This window comes from Carcharhinus amblyrhynchos, chromosome 2 (assembly GCF_965287045.1).
Source record: "Carcharhinus amblyrhynchos chromosome 2, sCarAmb.v2.hapA, whole genome shotgun sequence".
In the NCBI taxonomy this organism is placed as follows: Eukaryota; Metazoa; Chordata; class Chondrichthyes; order Carcharhiniformes; family Carcharhinidae; genus Carcharhinus; species Carcharhinus amblyrhynchos.
In genome coordinates this window covers 89,128,978-89,151,679 of record NC_137325.1, presented here as the reverse complement: position 1 = coordinate 89,151,679, position 22,702 = coordinate 89,128,978, and the positions used below count along the sequence as shown (strand labels likewise).

At 41.6% G+C, this 22,702-nt stretch overlaps 1 protein-coding gene across 2 annotated transcripts in view; it reads left to right on the top strand.

Moving 5' to 3' along the window:
• cobl (cordon-bleu WH2 repeat protein) overlaps positions 1-22,702 on the top strand; it is a 346,895-nt gene that overhangs the window by 159,131 nt on the left and 165,062 nt on the right. For both annotated transcript variants that reach the window (XM_080209130.1, XM_080209137.1), the window contains exons 3-4: positions 20,048-20,258; positions 20,820-21,048. In XM_080209130.1, the coding sequence (XP_080065256.1) occupies positions 20,048-20,258; positions 20,820-21,048 (440 nt within the window). The remainder of the gene's footprint in view (positions 1-20,047; positions 20,259-20,819; positions 21,049-22,702) is intronic.

Here is a 22,702-nt window from a genome sequence, read left to right as displayed (position 1 = left end):
AACAATAAGTTTTTAAAAAATCATTTTTACAGAGTTTCTTCTCAAGCCCATCAACCATAGCACAAACCTAACTTAAGAATTGCTACATATGGTTTTTTTGCCTGCCCCTAGTTCATATGTATCTTTGCAAACATTGTGCATAGTTGTTGTTATTTGGCACACATTCTTTTTCTGTTCCTGAGTTGAAAGTTATACCTTCATGAGGATAGAGATGGCAATAAAAGCACAACAAATAAATGGGGAATTTTGCCTTCTTTCTGTTCAGTTGCCAACTGAATGGAGCCATTAGCACTGCTCAGAGTGGTGCCACATCAATGCTAGTAATTTGCTGCATGGCTGTGACACCTGCAAATCCTTTGAATGCAGGTATCTGCAGCCATTATGGCAACAAACCTACCCTCCCTAACTTCTGCTGCAGCACTTGGACATTGGGTGGCTGCTGCTTGTGCTGTAGCAAAAGCTGAGACCATTGCCATCAGTCACTGCATTGTGTTTGGGTCCACAAGCATTCTAATGGTGTTGTCCCAAGCTAGAAAGGTTGACCTCCAAGCTTTGCCAAGTTAGTGCCATGCAGATCCTCCAAACTCATTGACAATGATAGCAGATTTTTTGGCTGACCTCCAAATGCACAATCATGCTCAAAGTATTTTATTGTATATACCCATGAGCCTTTTTCTGTAGTTTGCCCATTCATAGTGCTAACCTGGATCCACTGCAGAAGTACCTTTGGATAACTTTGATCTCCAGCAGGCAGGAACTGAACCATCTGTGCCTGGTGGCTCATATGCAAATCCAGTTGCTATTCGAAATTTTAAATCACACAAATAATCAGTATCTGAGCCGGTGATTGAAAGTGTGATTAGTGACAATATGTCTTTTCATTGTTATCTTCCTGTTCTACCATCTCTTACGTTTTCAGGTTGCAGTTTTTGGCTATCTGAAAGGAGAAAGACACAAGATTGTGGTGAGGGGAGGGTGTGGGTAGGAAGTAAAAAGTGTGCACTTACACAATCAGCAGCTTGTATATCAGAAAAGATTATAGGATGAGGAGGAAGTTGTTGTGAGGACATTTAGTTAAAATTAGGAATTTAAAACATTGTTCATGTGGCAAATAATTCCATCCAGCTCTTCCAAAATGCCAATCACGATATGTTGAAAGATCTTGGGCACTGAGGCAATTACATACAAACATGCAAATTAGGAGCACGAGTTGGTCTGTCAGCCCTCAAGTCTGCTCTACCATTCGATCAGATCTTGGCTGAAATGATTGTAGTCTCAACTCCACATTTCCACTAGCCCTGATAACCTTTCATCCTCTGATCAAGAATCTAACTAGTTCTGTCTTAAAAATACTCAGATACTCTGCTTTCCCTGCCTTTTGTGGAAGAGTCCCTTTGAGAGAAAAAAATCTCATCTCTTTCTTAAATGGGTGATCTCTTATTTTTAAACAGTGACCCCAAGTTCTAAATTCTCCCACAAGAGGAAATATTCTTTCCACATCCAACCTGTCAAGACCCCTCAGGATCTTATACAGTTCAATCAAATCACCTCTTACTCTTCTACAGTGGATGCAAGCTTAGCCTCCCCTCGTAAGACAGCTCTCCGAATGCAGCTGTTAGTCTGGTAAACCTACTCTGAACTGCTTCCGACAAATTTACATCCTTCCTTAAATAAGGAGACCAATACTATACACAGTACTATGGAAGTGGTCTTACCATTGCCTCGTACAACTGAGGCATAACCTGTCTACTTTTGCGTTCAATTCATGTCACAAGAAATAACAACTTCCCAATAGCTTTCCTAATTTTTTGCTGTACGTGAATACAAACCTTTTGCAACTCGTGTGAGGTCACCTAGATCCCTTTGCATCTAAGAGCTCTGCAATCTTTTTACCATTTAGATAATAAATGTCTTTCTAATGTTTCCTGCCAAAGTGAACAATTTCTCATTGTTGATGGGTTTTTGAGGTGGCTGGGTACTGTCAGAAACAAGACTCACAAAGTCATTGTCTCAGCTTAAAGATGTAACCTTCATTGTGACCAGCAGTTGCTAGGAGAAACCATCAAAAGGTCAGGGCAGCTCCCGGGATAGAACAGCTAGACGTCTCCAATGAAATCTGACCAGTACAATTCAAAACAGATCAATTATAGATTTTCTTATCAATTACTCCCGCCTTTCATTAACTTTAAATCAAACATCTTCAATATACATAAATCAACAATAATACCTGTCATATACCTTAGCCAGTCACATCTTATCCTCTGGCATAATGGTATTTCATGACCCCTTAGAATCCGGATGTTCCCATTTTGGTTAATTCAACATTCTGCATCTCTTAGGAAACAGTCACCAGCCACAAAGTTTAATGGATACGTTTCCATACAGGTCACTGCAAACCGGATTAACATATGACTCCACTTCTGGGTATGCATCAGTCATATCTGGACAGTGAATAAACCCTGTTCATGAAACTTGACAAGGTGTTCTGAATGTTCTCTCCATTAGAAACTGTAATAGTAAAACTTGCATATTCCCAAGGCTTCAGTATTCCGTATGAACATGGCTTTGTTCTAATGCCTTTTACCATGATCCTTTGTAGCAAACTGTCTTTGATTAAAGTAAACAATTATTCTTAAAAATACATTAATATGTTCAAAATATCAGTATAAGTGTTTTTAAATCATAATCACTTATTTAAATCTCTTACTGTATTTCATAAATGTGTAAACTGCTTTCTTGTTAGTTTATAAATCTGTTTTAAAGTCATTTAACTCAATGCTGGTAGTTCCATCAGTGTTTTAATGTCTAATGGTTTAAAAATATTACTAACTTATTAGAATTTTTCCTCTTTCACACATTTACCCACACTGTGCCCCATTTGCTTGATCTTTGCCCACTCAGTCAACCTATTTTTGTAGCCTCCTCTTCACATCTTATATCCTACCTAAAATTTTACCAAATTTAGCCCCTATACTGTTGGATTCTGGTTTCAAACTGTTAGATTTTAGCTTCAAATCCTAGTTCTTTGGAAAGTAAGTCTGTGATGAGGCACAAGCTTTTGATTACAAACTTTTGTTTCAAAGGCACATGGTGTTCAGTACAGTGTTGTAACTAAAAAGATTTCCTCGTGTCCCTTTTCTTGTTCCTGAACAGGTTTTGAAACTTAAGCAACCCCTCAGTAAGTATCTTTCCATTGTTCTGCAGGGTGCAGCTTGAACCGGTTCTAACCAGCTGCACAACCACAAGCCTGTTTGCAAACAACCTTTTGTCTACCACCACAGATTGCAATAGTTCGGTACATGATGCTTCAAATCCCTCAGTCTCCCCTTTGATATAATTAATGCTTCCACCAGCTAATTGGAATTGTGGAATCATAGAATTCCTACAGTGCAGAAGAGGCTATTTGGTCCATAGAGCCTGCACCGACAACAATCCCACCCAGGCACTATCCCCATCACCCCACTATTTACCCTGCTAATCCCCCCGACACTAAGGGGCAATGTAGCATGGCCAGTCAACCTAACCTGCACATCTTTGGAGTGTGGGAGGAAACCGGAGCACCCGGAGGAAACCCACGCAGATTCAGGGAGGACAATGCAAACTCTACACAGAATGTGACCCAAGGTTGGAATTGAACCCGGGTCCCTGGCGCTGTGAGACATCAGTGCTAACCACTGTCCACCATGCCGCCCACAACAGATTGGAATCATACCTAACACGAATGTTATCCTGGCACGAACTACTTACAACTACCAGCATAAGAAACTTAGCAAACTTAATCACACATTTGGAAAAATGTGGGTTACATGACGTACCCGCATCTGGTTAAATAAACTGGAGGAAAGACCACATGAGCGCTACGGCAGACAAAATACTGAATAACTTTGAAAACAATCAATGCAAGTGAGAGGAAAGCAACTAATAGTAATAGATCCATATTCCTATGCTTCCTAGAATGCCTTCAAGTGACCCAAAAATGGCCCAAGGTTTTGAGTTCGCCTTGAGGACTTTAACCTGTTTGTGGATGGAAGCAGAAACAGTGCTGGAATAGTCAGGGATATGGTACAAAAGAAACATTCATGTACCATCACTGCACATGTGCTACTTCTTTCTGCCAATAAGAAGCCTAAGGCCATTCGGTTTTGTAACACCATCTTCCGAACCTGAGCTACCTCAAGCATTTATGCTATGGCTATTCCCTATTTTTTCAACAGCATACAGCAGATGCCTTATTTTGTCTAATTCAACTAAGACGTTATAATTTGGGATAAGAACGGAGAAAAAAATGTGTGGGAATGACTATAGCCTCTTCAGAACTGTAAAAGTCGTGTTTCGAATAGGGTGAACCACTATCCTAAGAGCAGGGACTATGTAAGAACTACAGCATGATCCTGATTAATGAGTAGAGAAGTATACGTATGCCTTAGCACCACAAACAAACGTAGTATCATTTACAGAGGTCTAGTCAATGTTCCAAACCATTTCAAAGAGAGTGAAGTGATCCTCATCCCTTCCTTCATGGACCATGCCATTCGGAGCCCATGTAGAACAATTGTACCTGCTCTGACTATTCTCTAGTTTCGGGCCTGTTCCCAGCACCATAGTCTACTGGGAGCATAGGATTACTTAATAGGCATATTTGCTTTATCTTTAGGAATTGTTTTGAGGCAAAGTTTCACATTGTTATCAAGGTAGACACTTCACATCATTCCATACAGTGACATAGTCAGGAAATGTGAATGGGATGGTGATCATAGGAAATGTATTGGATTCCTTAGGTAGCAAACCACAGACCCAACAATATTTTCGATCTGTGATCCTAGCATATGCATGTGTGGCCTGTATGAAGAGGTTAGCACCTGGGATATTATACTTGTCTTCATAATGGAGGGGGTGGGGGGTGGGGTGAATTAATAATGATCATGCCCTGCTGGAAAGCATGACAGAATTAAAAGCTGCACTTTCATGTCTAGTTTTGTGGGTGATTTGTGTACAGTATGATTTAAAACAATGATAGACACATAGATCATAGCAATAAATCTCTGCCTTACAATTAAGTATTTCTTACCTACTGAGTGATTCCTCTGTGTTATATGTATGGTGTTTGCAATATATCTGTTTTAATACGATTGATGGGGTGAAAACATAGTGAGAATCAATGATACAAATTCTGTTTTCTTTGTATCTATAAAGGCATTCTGCAAAGCACAATAAATATTAGTCCATCCATTGATTCTAAACAGCAACTATTTCTTGCTTGTTTCTTCTCTAAATGTCCCCGCCCCACCCCCTCCCAAGGAGGTGGACTCAGCAGTTTTGCTCTGGCTGTTTGCTACCCTTATGGTTTATTACTCAGCTGCGTAATCAAGTAAGGGTGAGGTTACCAGCACATCACCTCACTGCGTCTGTTCCGGAGAACCATTAATCAGTTTGCAGTGACTGGCATGAATCCACTTGGGTGTATCAGTCACTTTTGACAGCTGAATTGGTAATTAACAGTACCTGATAGGGATCTTGGCCTTATCTGGATGTACAGCCACTGGCCAGGAACCAGAAAATACCCTCCTTTGGTGGGCTGTCCTAAGTAGCCCAGACCTGTTGGTAAGCAACTTTATTAGATCAGGTTAGTCCATTACAATATTCAATCAAAAAGTCAGTCACTAAATGAACAGTAGCTTTTTTCAAATCAGGCATCCGAGGTAGGGGCCTGGCCATGACGACCTTGTGCGGACTCAGCCCATTTCCTTGTTGGCAGTAACTCTGATACTACAGAGTACCATCGGTAGGGCTGTCACCCAGTCAGTCCCGGCCTGATATATTTTAGACAGACGTTCTTTGATGATCTGGTTCATTCTGTCAACATCCCTGAAGACTGCGGATGATAGGGGCAGTGATATGACCACTGAATGTTCAGTAACCTGCACACCTTTCAACACATTGTCTCTGTAACATGTGTCCCTTGGTGGGAGTCGATTTGTTGCAGTACTTCCTATCTTGAAACGATGTCTTTCACCAAAGTTTTGACTGTGTGTGAGACCTAGCGGGACCGCCTCCACCCATCTAGAGAACTTATCCACAATCACCAAGAATTCTGTGTACCCTTTACATGCTGGTAATGTGGTATAAGTGACGAAAGAGTCCTGGAGGAGCCGGTGTACCCACCAGAGGTAGCTTGACTGCTGTTCCCGTGTTATTTTTCTGACAGGTGATGCAGGTTTCAGCCACTATCTTGGCCTATGCTCTGAAATATGGATTCTACCATGTCTGGAAGAATCTCTGAACTATTTTATCTGTTCCAACATGTCCCAAAGAGTGAATCTGTGTCGCCAAATAAGGAAGGACTGAGGTGGGAGCTATCACTCGATTACTTAAGCGTCTCCAGACACCATCGTTAAAGAGTTTTGTTCCATTTTCCATTCATTCCCACTTCTTCTTGTCGTATCTTGCATTTCTTCTATCTGAGACAATGTCTGCGGGATTATATACAGTCGTCGTTACTTTGTTGTCTCATCATCATTTTGTCCAGCCTCCCTTGAGGCTTGTCTTGCAGCTTCATCTGCTCGCGCATTGCCTTTAGCTTCAGGAGTATCTTCTTTCACACTTGAGGATCATGCCCTCATTTGGGAGCTGTCAGCTTCCAGGAGTCTGTGGACTGGTAGATCATTTTTAACAGGAGTACCAGCTGCAGTAAGGAACCCACAGTTGACCAAAATAATGCACTATTCCAAATGCATGCCTAGAGTCAGCATAGATATTGACACAGCTAATTTATAGGCTTCAGTAACTGCCTTTAGTTCTGCTTGTTGGGCAGAAGTACCTGGAGGCCTTGATCCTCATGCTAACACAACATTTTCTGTTGTCACAGCCCAGCCTGCCTTTCGAGCTCCGTGTTCAACTATGGATGACCCATTGGTATACAGAACCCAGTGTAGTTAGTCAGAGGAAGTTCGCACATTTCTTGCTGTGATTCTGGAACTTGAATAAAATCTACACAGTTATGATGCTTCCCCTATGGGCATCATGGTAGCTGGTTTGGTCTTGAGAGGACGCCCATGGGCCATCTCCCCTTTGTCTAAATCATTGATGTCTGAGTCAGAGCTGGAATCCTCGGACATGAATCAATTTCAGCCCTGAGTCTCCTCCTATTCTCTCTCTCTACCTCCTCCAAAGTCGGACACACGCTTGCTGTCGGCGGAACTTGCAGGGACAGTTGGGACGAGTTGCCATCTGTATACCCACCTCTGCTAGGACTTTCATTGAGAACTCTCAGTTCTTCTGTCAGCCTCTTCAAATCAGCTTCTGCTTTCTCTCTCTGACGCTCTTCACTGATTTTCTCAGACATAGCACAGACATTCTGTTTTTCCCTATCTAGCTGTGATTTTAGGATGATAATCTCTTGCTGTTGTAATTGTCTCATTGTCAAAATGCACACAGACAATTTCTTTTTTGCATCTCTTTCCTGAGTCATTTTTCCAAATGCCCATTGGATGTCTGGTAGGGGCCATACCCCGTTCTGATCAGTGTCAATAGTAAACTTTTGTCTTAAACCTTCTCTTTGTTTCTCCAACTGAAACTTCTTTTCCAAAGATTAACTTATTTTATTCTGTATCGCGTGTTCATTAATTTCAGGGGGCTTCATGCCTCCCTTCACAGTTGTATGTTTCTTATGCGAATTGGCCATCTTTGTTACAGAACCCACATAAACTCAGTGGAGACGTCCTGTTAAATCAGTAGAAACATACCATTTCCTTCAATTGTTTATTAATAAAGGCACCCTGTATTTTATTCCTTTTTTAGTAATACCCCAAAAGTGTTGAAATTCCTTACAGTGTACCTGATTACTTCATCAATTGACTTCTCCTGTGGTGTATCATCTGAGACAAAAAAGAAGGCCCTTTGATTATAAGAAGAAAAAACGGAGGAGAGCTTACCTCCTTTATGTTATGCACACTTTTATTTCTCTTTCTCTTCTCTTGACTTCAGTGCTTCCTTTCCTGATCTTCAGATGTTAGTTATCCTGCTGACTACGGGTTAGGTGGATTGGCTATGCTAAATTGACCCTTATTGTCAGGGGGACTAGCTAGGTAAATGTATGGGGTTGTGGGGATAGAGCCTGGATGGGATTGTGGTTGGTGCAGACTTGATGGACCGAATGGCCTCCTTCTGTACTGTCGGGATTCTACGGTTCTATGCCAACTGTTGGATCCTGGCTTCAAGCTGCTAGATTTTAGCTTCAAATTCTTGTTCTTTGGAGAGACAGTGATGAGGCTATTCGTTACAAATTTTTATTTAACGACACATGATGTTCAGTCCAGCTATACACTGTTGTAACAAAAAAGGTTTCATTGTGTTCCTCTTTTTAATACTCACTTTGTTGCTGAACAGGTTTTGCAACTTAAGCAACCTCTCAGTAAGTACCTTTCCATTGTTCTCCAGGCTACAGCTTGAGCCAGTTCTAACCAGCTCCACAGCCACAAGCCTGTTTGTAAAATAACCTTTTGTCTTCTACCACAGGTTGCAACAGTTTGATACATGATGCTTCAAATCCCTCAATTCCTTTGGTCCCTTCATCCAAGTCATTTATATAAATGGTGAAAAGCTGAGGCCCCAGCACCTGGCCTGTCTGGCACACAACTTGTTACATCTTACCAACTAGAAAATTACCTGTTTATGCCTACTTTTCATTTCCTGTTAGCTAGCCAATCTTCTACTCATGCCAGTATGTTACCCACATATATACCCATGCAACTTTAATTTCTGCAGTGACCTTTGATGTGGCAACTTAACAAATGCCTTCTGGAAATCTAAATGCAGTACATCCACCTCTTCCCATTCATCCACAACATATGTTACTTCTTCAACAAACTGCAATAAAGTGATTAAACATGATTTCAAAGTCATCAGGCAGATGATTCTGCCTGATGACCTTGAATTTATCCAAGTGCCCTGCCATAACATCTTTAGTAATAGCTTCTAATGTTTTCCCTATGGCAGGTGTTAAGCTAATTGGCCTCCCCCCTCCTGCTTTTTGTATCCTCTTTTTGAATAAAGGAGCTGTATCCTCTATTTTCTGATCTAATGGAATCTTCCCTGAGTCTAGGGAATTTTAGAAAATTAACGCATCAACTAGTTCACTAGCAATTTCATTTAATACTCTAGGTTGAAGTCCATCAGGACCTGGAGACTTGTCAGCCCATAACTTCAATAGTTTCCTGAGGACCACTTAGCTGGTGATTGTAGTTTTCTTGAGTTCCTCCCTCCCTTCTATTTCCTATTTACAGCTATTTCTGGGATGTTACTTGTGTCCTCTATAGTGAAGACCAGTGCAATGTACCTGCTTAATTCATCTGCCATCTCCCTTTTCCTGTTACTAAATCCCCAGCCTCACTTTCCATTGGACCAACTTTCACTTACTCTTTTCCTTTTTGAATACTCTTACTATCTGATTTTATATTTCTAGATAGCTTTCTCTCTACTCTAATTTTTCTCTGCTTATTAATATTTTAGACATTCTTTGCTGTTTTTTACATTTAGTTCAGTCTTCTGACTGGTTAACCACATTTGTGCAAATAATATGCTTTTTTAAAGTTTGATACTTATTTTAATTTTTTTAGTTCACCACGGATGGTGGGTTCTTCTCTTGGAATTTTATTTCTCATTGGAATGTATCTATTCTGTGTATTCTGATATATCCCTTCAAATGTCTGCTACTGCACCTCCCTTGACCTATCCCTTAACTTAATTTGCCAGTTAACTTTTGCTATCTCTGCTTTCATGCCTTCAAAGTTGCCCTTCATTAAGTTTAAAATATTAGCCTTGGACCCATTCACCTGTCCCTCAAACTAAAGGTAAACTCAATCATATTATAAGTACCGTTATCTAGGGGTGTCTTCACTTTAAGGTCATCAATCAATCCTATCACATTACACAGTACCAGGTCCAGTAGAGTCTGCTCTTTGGTTTGCTCTAGAATATATCGTTCTAAAAAATCTATCCCAAAAAACATTCTGTGAGCTCCTCATTGAGACTGTCTTTGCCCATCTGATTTTTCCAGTCTATATTATATGAACACCATTGAGGTGTTCTGCCTGCAAAGCACTCCCCAAAGTGATTTCTTGTCTTAATAATTTCTTATCTCTAATCATACTGTTTCCAATCCTAGTTTCTTGACCTGAGGTCATCCTTCTATTGTGATGATGCCATCATTAATTAACAGAACCACCCCTCTGCCTGTTCTTAGCTTCCTGTCCTTCCTAAATGTCATGTATCCCCTTCAATATTCAGGTCCCAATCTATTTCCTCCTGCAGGTATAATTCTGACTCTCAGATTATCTTTATTTATTTCCACTTGAAGTCAAGTTCGTCTTTTTTGTTTTGAATGCTACGTACATTCAGATACAGAGCCTTTAGTTTTGTCATTTTATCATGCGTGTAACGTTTAGCCTTATCTACTGGTTTAATTTTAGATTTGAATTTTCTATGCATCTTGCCATGGTGTGTCATTTTTCTTACCTTTCTCTCCTGCCTTGTCTCTACTCTTTGATTTACCACACCTCCCCAGATTTAACTCCAGACACGAGGTGGTTAAAACAGTACTGGCCGAAGGGCATGATAGATGTGCTTAACAACTTTGACACCTCATTGAAAAAGAGCTGCTAGAAGCCGCTATTGGTATCAAGCTCATTGAAAACTGAGCTTCTTTTAAGTCTCACCAGTCTTTTGTAAACAGATGCCATGGAGTAGACTTCACTCTCAGTGACCTTGTTTAAATGCATGACTTTCACATAAATGCGAAGTAAGCTGTTAGGCTTGTGTATAAATACCATGGCAAAACATCAAGAAGTGAATTGTGAAATTGGCCACATCACTCCCTGGTGTAGCATAGAGTCAATCTCTCATGTCACCTTTTTCTAGAGATGGTTGGGGATCTTTTGTGAGATAAATAAATATACCAGTTTGGCATTTGGCTTTAAAGTAATATGGTAAGTCATGTGGAGATATCCCAGACCAGTAAACAATTTCTGAAATTCCCTTCTGAATTTATCTGGCTTGTCTTGGTTGTTCAGCTCTTCTACCTTGTAAAGAAGTTACAGATCTGAGCAGGCTGTCTGGTTCAGTAATGGGCACCGCTGCTGTGAAATAGCATAGAGAATTTCTATATTTTATCTTCCTTCATAGCAAAGTGGAGCAGTCATCTGCTCTTGCACCTTGAGTGGTGTATCACTGGATCATCCAGTCAAGTGGTAAATGGTTGGAGAAGTTCAGATTTCAGCCATGTGAAAAGCAAAAACTCAAAGATGATCCATGAGGTTGAGACTGAAAGCTCAGAAGACGCACAGCCATGCTTCTTAGATGAAGTCAATGATCTTGGTTTTGGAATGCAGTCATTTCAGTTAAAGGCCATTTACTACACTAGAAATTAGACACAGGAGCCAGCATAACAGTCCTTTCAGACAAAGAATCATGGCTGGCGACCCAGCGGCTGATGTTCCCCATGACACCCTTTAATGGGACAGACTGCTTAAAGATCTTGATGAAACAGCCTGTGATGCAGAATGAAACAATCCGTGAGATGGAATCATAGCATCCCTACAGTGCATAAAGAGACCATTCAGCCCATTGAGCCTGTACTGAAAGCAATCCCACCCAGGCCCTATCTCTGTAGCCCCACATATTTACCCTGCTAATCCTCCTGACATTAAGGGACAATTTAGCATGACCAGTCAACCTAACCTACACATCTTTGGATTGTGGGAAGAAATCAGAGCACCCAGAGGAAACCCATGCAAACACGGGGAGAACATGCAAACTCCACACAGTCACCCGACACTGGAATTGAACCCAAGTCCATGACACCTTGAAAATAAATCTACCATATTATGGTCAGTCCTCCCCAAGGGTTCTCACAATGAGATTGCCAACTAATCCTTTCTCATTGCACAACACCCAGTCAAAGATGGTTTGTTCCCTTGTTAGTTCCTCAATATATTGCTCCAGAAAACCATTCCTTATAACTGCAGAAATTCCTCCTCTATTGTACTATGACCAATTTGAATCTCCTAATCTATATGCAAATTAAAGTCACACTTAATCACTGATGTTCCCTTAACACATACATCACTGATTTCCTGTTTAATACTTTTCCCAACATTACCACTACAGTTTTGTGGTCTATATAGCACCCCCACCAATTTTTTTTTGCCCCTTGTTGTTTCTTACCTCAACCTATATAGATTCCACATCACCCACTCTAATACCTTTCCTCAATAAAATATCAGTATCAGCTTTGATCAACAATGCAACTCCACCACCTTTTTTCTTCTGTCTGTCCTTCCGAAACACTGAATAGCCCTCAATATTTAGTTCCCATCCTTGGCCACCTTGAAGCTACGTCTCTCTAATGCCAGCTATATCATACCCCTTTACATCTATCTGTGCAACGAATTCAACCATTTTGTTTTGAATACTCCAAGCATTAGGTACGAAACCTTAAGGTGAGCACTTTTAACATTTCTTTTCCCTTTTCTATTATTTTTTACTCGGTCTTTAACTGACTCTGGGGATTTCTCTGCCTATCACTTTCATTATTCACCTTATTGTCATTTCTCATGTTCTTAATTCCCCCGTGTCTGAATGCTTGCAATGGTTCCCATTCCCTTGCCATATTAGTTTAAACAGTCACCAACCACTCTACTAAGAACTCCGCTAAGGACATGAGTCCTGATCCTGCCCAGGTGTAACCTGTCCAGTTTGCACAGGTCCCACCTCCCCCACAACCAGTCCCAGTGCCCTAGGAATCTGAAACCCTCTCCCTGACACCATCTTTTCAGCCACGTATTCTTCCTATGTATCCTGCTGTTTCTACTCTGACTAGCACATGGCATAGATAGTAATCCTAAGATCACTACCTTTGATGTCCTACTTTTCAGCTTGCTTCCTAGCTCCCTATATTCTGCCTTTAGGCCCTAATCCCTTCTTCTATCTATGGCATTTGCACCAACATGTACTACAACCAGATTGTTCACCCTCCCCCTTTAGAATGTTCTGCAGCTGTCCCAAGACATCTTTGACTATGCCACCAGGGAGGCAACATACCATCCTGGAGTCTCATTTGCAGCCACAGAAAAGATTATCTATTCCCCTTACAATAGAATCCCCCATAACTATTGCATTCCCACACTTTTTACTCCTTCCCTCTGCAGCAGAATCAACTGTGGTGCAATGGATTTGACTGTTGCTGTTTTCCCTTGAAAGGCCATTCTCCTCAACAGTATCTAAAACGGTACATCTGTTTTGCAGGGAAATAGCCACAGGAGATTCCTGCACTGTCTGCCCAACTCTCTTGCTTTGTCTGGTGGTCACCCATTCCCTTCCTGCCTGTGGAGCCTGAGCCTATGGTGTGACCACCTCTCTATACGTGCTATTCATGATATTCTCTGCCTCACAGATGCTCCCCAGCCACCCTCCAGCTCTGAAATGTGGGCTTCCAGGAGCTGCACACTTCCTGACAGTAATGTCAAGGCACTTCCTGCATACATGCTGACCCCGGGTGTTAGAAAAGTTCCCAGCCTCCCACATGCAGCATGAAGAGCAGTCCACAGCTTGGAGCTCTTGTGTCTTGTCTTACTCCTTTAAATTAAACTTTTGAAAGATGTTTTGTTTCAGAATATGCCCAACTCTCTAGGACCGTTCTTCCTGCGCCTCATTACTACCAAATATAACCTTTACAGATAAAACCACAGAAGTTACTTCTGAGACCTCAAGTGATAAAATGATTAAATACTTACCTGACTTTTCTGCTTGCCAATCTGTTCATCCTTTTGTTTATTTTTGGAGGGGTTTTTCCTTGACCCAGTATACTGTCAAAGTGACTGCAATGACTTCTCCAGAATGCTCCTCAGTGAATTCTCTCTGCAGCCGGGTCCAGAGAATGTGGCGAGTCATTCAAACATCCTTTCACTTCAGGAGGACTGGAAGTTCCCACTAACAGGGAGGGTCAGAAAATTCCAGCTTTTGTGTTCCTCAGTATCTTCTATTCCCTGAATACTGTTTGATCCAGTCGATCTCTCTTTAAATTTTTAACCGGAAAATGGAAGTTTCCTGTTGCTGCTGGAGCACACTGTTTTAAAATGTCCCCTCTTGTGGCAGGAGTGGTACTTGCCATTAATGGCTGGGCAGACTTTGTGTCAATGAAATTTTATTCTGCCATAGTGTGGACAAGGAACAATGGTGCTGATAGTGGCTTCTGTTGTCTAATACTCTGTGGTTTATGAATTGGATTGGATTGGTGGCCTGTCCCCAGGAAGGCTCCCTGTCACTCCGGATGAATAGCCTGTGTAGTTTGCAAAGTTCAGACTGCCTGGCTAATTATAGTGCTTTTTAACAATTTGAGATCTTCTCAGGACTTTAAAAAGTCCAACAATGCTCCATCAATCACTTCGATCATGTGATCTCTGATGAGTTTCTTTCAATGCCCCATATTCACAATTACCAGCTAAGGGAAACAGGTCATTCATGAAAGAATCAATACTCACTAGGTTCCTGGTCATTCTTAAAGTGTTTTCAGCACAGCTGCCAATTGCCGAAAGAAAAAACTAATCTGATTCTTGCCTGGTTTCTGAGTCCAAAGGCAGCCCAGAATTGATTAAATTGGCAATCCCAGTTCCTCCAGCACAAGGCTTGGCCAAGGCACTCCATGACGTCCAGGAGCTTGGGCAAAGGAAGACTTTCTCCATAGTTTGTGCACTTGTAGTCAGCTGTTGTGGGTCTCCAGTAGCGATTATAAAAGCAAAAAATGCTTGAGTCAGACTTGAAATGTTAGCTCTGTTTTCTCTCTCCACAGACCTGCTGAGATTTTCTGACACTTCCTGTTTTTGTTTTAGATGTGGAGATCCCAGCATCCACAGTGACTTAATTTTATCCAGTAGTGTGACTAGTTGCTCTGATTGCTGCTGCAGGCTTTTCTCAAGTATACTGTGTTGGGACGATGACCTTCACTTTTCCAACATTAACTCAGTAAATATTTCACAGACTGCTGCAATCATGTATTGTTATCACAACTGGGCTCAGGGTTCCTTAATTGAAGAGAGCTGGAAACCATGCTGTAACAAAGTAGTGAACCTTTATTGATTCTTTTACACCATTTACAGAGGCAAACTTTAGCAGGAATCCATTGGAACCTTCTTCCCTCAGGTTCCAGTTACAAATGATCAGGCATTTTTAAAAATTCTTTCATGAGGTCTGGTTGTAGCTGGCTGGGCCAGGATTTGTTGTCCATCCCTACTTGCCCTTGAATTGAGTGGTTTGCAAGGTCATTTCTATGATATACTCCAGTTATTAGCGTCATTACTATTAACTCTGTGTGTGTGTGTTTACACTGTGCACGTGACGGGGAGTCGAGCTTCACTGAGTCTCCTATCACCATTGAATGTGGGGAGTCTGGCTGAAATCTACGCGACTACACAAAATAAGAAAGTTTTTATATTGTACCTTAGAAGTGCAGGTTTTCGTATTTACTGATGTATTGTTGATCTCTGATATGCAAACTTTAATAACAAACCAAATGTTACTATTTGTTTTATTGCTGTTTGGTTTTTGCTGGCATCTGGCATAAAGTTGAGTAAGGTATATATTTGTTCATGGGATGTGGATGTCGCTAATAAGCTGTCTGTCCCAAATTGCTCCTGAGAAGGCGGTGGTGAGTTAAAATGAGGTCATATTGAAAAAGAACTTGCGAAGCACACCGTAGTCCTTTGTTTTGTTTTCTATGTACATAACCCCGCAAGGTCATGATTTGTTGTTAGTATGGACTTCAACCTGTATCGTGTGCGCTGACTGCTTTGAATGATGAAATGCTTAGGTCACTTTGGTGATTTGATGCAAATGCATTGGTCCATAAACTTGATAGTGATAGAAGGTAAACAAAGGGAAAACTTTTGTTTTTACCCACTTGAAATTTAATAATTCTACCCCTCTGAGGAACCTGGAAACATTTGTATTTCACTGCAGATCTTAAAATTGCTTTAATTACATGATTCCTTTTCACAAAACAGTTTCAGACATTCTTGCCTTTGGCTATTAATTCGGCCTTTTTGTCTTTTGCCACTCTCACTTTTAGAACTGGTCTCTAAATGACCCAAATGGACATTATGGTGAATGGGCAGCATGGTGGCACAGTGGTTAGCACTGTTGCCTCACAGCACTAGGGACCCAGGTTCAATTCCAGCCGTGGGTGACTGTCTGTGTGGAGTTTGCATGTTCTCCCTGTGTCTGCATGAGTTTCCTCCGGGTTCTCTAGTTTCCTTCCACTGTCCAAAGGAGCGCAGGTTGGATGGATTGACCACGCTAAGTTGTCCCTGAGTGTCCCAAGGTGTGTAAATTAGATGGATTGGCATGGCAAATTTGTGGGATTATAGCATTGGGTAGGGGAAAGGGCCTGAGTAAGGTAATCTGTCAGAGAGTTGGTGCATATTCGATGGCTGAATGGTCTCCTTCTGCACCGTGGAGATTCTGTGACATAGCCTTCTTCTGAGACCCCGTTTTTCCATCCTGTTCCTCACTCTTCCAGCAGCTCTGCCTACCTACTCATGTACCCATGAGTGCAACTGGGGTTTGTACAGAGACCTTGTTATGACAAAGACTTTTGGCACTTCTACATTATTTGCTGTAGACTGACGCAACTTGAAACAACTATATCGACTATAGGCGGCACAGTGGCGCAGTGGTTATCACTGCTGTCTCACAGCACCAGGGACCCCCGGGTTCTATTCCAGCTTTAGATCACTGTGTGGAGTTTGCACATTCTGCCCATGTCTACGTGGGTTTCCCCCGGCTGCTCTAGTTTCCTCCCACAATCCAAAAATATGCGGGTAGGATTGATTGGCCATGCTAAATTGCCCCTTAGTGTATAGCAGGGTAAATATGTGGTGTTATGGGGATAGGGCCCAGGTGAGATTGTTGGTGCAGGCTTAATGGACCGAATGGCCATCTTCTGCACTGTCGGAATTCTATGATTCAATGATTCAAACCACCAAACTTTAGTAGAGTTATTCTAATGGCCAGAAGAGTTCAACAAGCAACGAACCTGTAGATAGTTGATGATCCCTTTAAATGCAACTAATGGAGGGCCCTATCTACTTCTGAATGTGTGTTCAGCTCTGCGGGTTTCAATGAGAGTTATAGTATTGATCTCTAAAATGACATTTCTGGTGTTATCTTAGCATTGCACATGCTAACGGCCTCACCAAAGGGCCTTTCCCACAAGTATGCATGCACCAGTAAAAAGTCTGACAACACCAGGTTTTAGTCCAACCGATTTATTTGATAGTAAACTCACAAGCTTTCGAGGGGACTTCCTCTTCGTCAGGTGAATGGAGAGTTCTGGCCTCGGACAGAGCATATAAAGCACAGACAGTTTAGAGATTACTGATTAGAATGCAAATCTTTACACCTAACCTGCTGTTCAAGTCCTAAAGTGGCCGACAATGTGTGTGGAAGGAGTACTGATCACAGGTTAAAGAGATGTGTATTGTCTCCAGACAGTACAGTGAGTGAGGTTTTACAAACCCAGACAAGTCATGGGGGTTACAGATAGTGCGACATGAACCCAAGATCCCTGTTGAGACCGTCCTCATGTGTGTGGAACTTGGCTATCAGTCTCTGCTCAGCGTCTCTGCGCTGTCGTGTGTCGTGAAGGCCGCCTTGGAGAACGTTTACCCGAAGGTCAGAGGCTGAATGCCCGTGACCACTGAAGTGTTTGCCAAGAGGAAGGGAACAGTCTTGCCTGGTGATTGTCGAGCCATGTTCATTCATCCGTTGTCGTAGCGTCTGCATGGTCTCCCCAATGTACCATGCTTCGGGACATCCTTTCTTGCAACGTATCAGGTAGACAATGTTGGCCGAGTTGCAAGAGTATTTACTGTGTACCTGGTGGATGGTATTCTCACGTGTGATGATGGTATCCGTGTCGATGATCCGGCATGTCTTGCAGAGGTTGCTGTGGCAAGGTTGTGTGGTGTTGTGGTCACTGTTCTCCTGAAGACTGGGTAGTTTGCTGCGAACAATGGTCTGTTTGAGGTTGTGTGGTTGTCTGAAGGCAAGAAGTGGGGGTGTGGGGATGGCCCTGGCGAGATGTTTGTCTTCATCAATGATATGTTGAAGACTCCGGAGAAGATGTCGTAGCTTTTCCGCTCCGGGGAAGTACTGGACGACGAAGGGTACTCTGTCCACCGTGTCCCATGTTTGTCTTCTGAGGAGATCAGTGCGGTTTTTCGCTGTGGCGCATTGGAACTGTCGATCTATGAGTCGAGCGCCATATCCTGTTCTTATGAGGGCATCTTTCAGCGTCTGGAGGTGTCTGTCACGATGCACCAGGGATGTCAGTTTGGAACTCTGTGCCACTTGTAATGCTCAAAAACATTGGTGCTAATAATGTAAATTTCTCATCCATAGTTCTTACTTTTATTTTTAGGATGAAAAAAATCCAAGATGACTATTAGGTAGTTTTAGAACAAAACATTTTTTAGATAAATATTGTTCATGATGAAGCAGTTGAGCTTGTCATTACTGCATTCATATAAGTCATGTAATTCCAATTCTCTTAGCAATCTTGATCCAATCCAAGGTCTACAGAATCGTAGTGAGGCTTCTGAGAATAAATGTGTTACTAATTGGAAACTGGAAATGAAAAAGGAATCTATTGTTAATGGAAATTATGTTATTTGCTTAAAATTTCATTGTGTTCAGTCCAGGTTTTTGTGGGGTTATATAGTGAAGTTTGAATGATGATCATTTGACTCAGATTTTATTGTTGTATTAAAATAGAAGAAGAAATTAATGAAAAGTTTACGGTGTTACACATTAAGGTTTTCTAAATGTTTGTGTATGCCTGTTTAATTGTATATTCTTGATTTATTGTTCGATGTTTGATGTGTGCTAAATTAATACAATTTCACAACGGATGAATACCTGAAATATATTTCCATATTTTGTGACTATTTTTCAGGAGAGCATCAAATTAAGGATTTCTTATGTTCTTATCATTCAAAAAAACACTTTTAAGATAAAGTTTGTATTAAAGGGGTTAACTTCACAGGAAAACAGAGTTATGAGGTATATATATTACCCTGCTGATGGGGTGTCTGAACTGCCATCCCACCAACAATAAAATATGATTTGACATTTCAGCAATTACTCACTCGCAATACTGTGACAACCTTATTCATCTGAACTCCAAAGGGGTCATAGCCAAGTTAGGCTGGTGAACTCCATGCTGGGCAGAGGTTGTGGATCATCAGGTTTGACTTAAAGCTGAATCTACAACAAAGATTAAGAGACAAGGTCTAGTTTTTGGAAATGAGACTGAAAGGCAGTCAGACAGCAAAAGCTTGCAAAAGACAGGAAAACTGTAGAAAGAAGAGGTTCTGCCCTCTGTCTGTAAGACAGAATGTGGAAGGTCATTCTGATTCAATCAAATCAAACAACCCTACACATTCAATCTGTTAATGTTGTTACAGGAAACAAAACTGTATCAATTAAACTGTACAACTCTGATCATACACGCTGTTTTATATATTTCACTTCATTGTGGAATTAGGCAATGTGCTATTGAAACTAAGCTCCATCTTACATCTGAAGAGGTTAAACAAATGCACACAAAAGATCCAATTATCCAGTTCTGGTCACAAGAGGGTTTTATTGTTTCCCGCCAGATTTTATTTCCTTCTACCAAGTAAATGTGGGGCAAGATGAATCCATTCTCTGAAATATAATATGAACAAAATGCTTGTGGGGGGGTGACTGATACCGTCAAATCACAAAACAAGAGGAACAATTTATGGAAGACCCAAATTTGAAACACTGTTCAATTAAAAATTAAACTTATAACAAATAGTAACAAAATCACCCAAGAGAGTGAATCGATTAATGGAATGTTCTCGTAACCATTTAGTTTTTCTTTAACAATCTTCAGTGTGCCCTGGAGGCATGTCTGTTTGAAGTGTCACATATGTGATATTTAATTTTAATGGCATTTTTTTCTCCGTTACAGTAAAGCATTGATGGATCTACTGATTGATTTGTGCAGCCAATATCATTTAAATCCAACCCATCACACTCTTGAACTGCAATCCAAAGAGACACACAAACCATTAGGCTTCAAGCCAAACACTCCAGTAGGAGTTTTGGCTATAGACAAAGTGCTCATAAAGCAGAAGGTTATTGAGGAGAAGCCAAGAAGACCCCCACCTGTAGTGCCTGAAGTAGGTAACAAATCAATAGCTTTGTTATGCTTAATTTAAAAATAGCTTTTTATGTTAATTGTGGCTTGCCATTAGGAACATGATTCTGCACACTAAACTGCGATGTCACTGAATTTGCTGTGCTCACTATATGTAATTCCGATTTAATTTTTATCCCATTTATCAAAACTTTCACAAGAAAATGTACAGTATTTTGGTAAAGGAAGTATGAAAAGTTAGCAAACCATATGGTTGGGTCTGGGAATGAAGGATGACAAATAAGGCTGTAATAATGATACGGTTTTTGAAAAGCTGATAGTTTATGAATGCTCATTTATTTGTCAGTTTGATGGATGAAATATATTGATCTATGATTTCATTCTGTTATCCCCACATAAATATGTGTAGTTTTACTGTGTTCTATTCACCAAGCGCTTGCAAGTGTTGTTCATGTCACAATGTTACATGCCAATAAAATGGCTTACAAAATGAAAAGTGATTGAATGGCGAATTTATGTATTCTGGTAAACATATTACTGTCACTTGACTTGATTCTCATTGTAAGCACTTCGACTGTTTCAGAAAACTGTGAGGTTGGTGGTGAATTTCCTCAGGACACAAAAAACTGTGGTGCGAGTCAATCCTCTTGTGCCTTTGCGTGACCTGCTGCCAGTCATATGTGAAAAGTGTGACTTCAATTCCGAGCACCTTGTTCTGCTGAAAGACAACATCAGAAGGGAAAAGGTGGACCTTTCAAAATCGTTGAGTGATTTGGAAACCCGGGAATTATATGCCCTGGATACCAGCAAAGGTGAGTTTGTCTAGAAAAACATCAGTGACAGGACAGCATGACATAGCTTTACCGAAACATGTTGGGGGTGCTTGTCCCAGCCGGGAGACATCAGTGGAGGCCATTTCATGGGCTTCCTGCTGGGTGCCATGACCTCTGAGGTCCAGATTTTTGGCATCATCAGCTCTGCGTCAGGGATTAAAGTCTCCGGGACTGTTGGGGCTGGCCCTGAGACGTCTGGGATGCTCGCGATTGTGTGGGGGGGGGGGGGCGGGGGGGAGGTGAGGGTGGGTGGGGGGTGCGATTGGGTGGGGGGGATCAGAGGGGCAGCGATGCAGGTTTGTGGGGCTGGCCAGTGATAGGGAGGCCAGCGGTGAGCCGATCTTGGCATTGACAGGTTGGTGCATATGCAGTGGCCCACTTAGCACTATGCTGCCGGCCTCTTCAATGGGAGAGGCCAGCAGCCCCTCCCCCCCGGAAATCCATTGTGAATATCGCGAGGGCACTCTGCAGTGCACAGAGCGTGGGAGAAAAATCATGCCAAAAAAAAACACTCCAGTTTTTACGCAATATTGACACTTAGAATTTTTTTGGAAGAATCCCAGCCATTTACTTTAAAGTTATTTGACCAAGTGTTTAATCCTTGTCTCAGTACTTTTCTACCAGAGAAAACTTAACCCACAATGATTGCTAAGTTGTTTTTCTTGTAAGAAAATGTTTGCAATTTGTCATTCCAATTTTATTTATCGTATATGTACAAATCTGCCTTATCCAGCAGTTTCCGCTGAATGAGAGGCGAATAATAAACTTATGTTAATTCAAATGGAACCTCAAGCCTGGATTGTAGGGATTGCACCTTAGGTCATAGAGTCATTGAGGTTTAAAGCATGGAAATAGGCCCTTTGGCCCAGCTTGGCATGCCACCTTTTTTTAATCCCTAAACTAGTCCCAACTGCCCGCTTTTGGCCTATATCATTCTATACCCATCTTACTAATTAACTGTCTAAATGCCTTTTAAAAGACAAAATTGTACCTGCCTCTACTACTAACTACCTTTGGCAGCTTATGGAGGCGGGAGTCCCACTGCCAATAGGAAGTCTCGTTTGCAAAGAAGTCTTTGGAGGTGTCATTGTGGAGAATATTTAACTGAATTTTTATTTTATTATGTATTATGTTATGTTAATATTTTCTTAACAGTAGAGTGTTAAAAAAAGGCCCGTGTTTCTCCCACCCCACTGCACTAATTTCTTAACGCAGCAGGCTGCAAGATTCTCACATCAGCTGATTCATGGAGTTCGTGCATGCGTTCCTGCTGCAATAGTGTCTTCCAGCACCGGATTTCTGTCAGTGTCTATTCCACATCGGAAATCAGAGGGGAGATGGGAAAACCATTACCATATCACTTTCATATCATTTAAAAGAGATTAACATGCCCGACATTGAAAGCTCAGGGCCCCCTAGCATCTCCTCCCCCGTCAGAGTGGTTCATTCCAAAGGGGATTACAATAGTCCCCCACTTTTGGGGAACTAGTGGGCCAACCCTGCTGGAATGAAGGAGGGGGCAATCGAGCCCCCACCCCCCACCAGAGAGTTGGGCATGGGGGAGTGCTCCTTGGGCATTGGCACCTTTGCAGTGCCAGACTGAGCCCCTGGCACTGCCCAAGGGGCAAAGTAT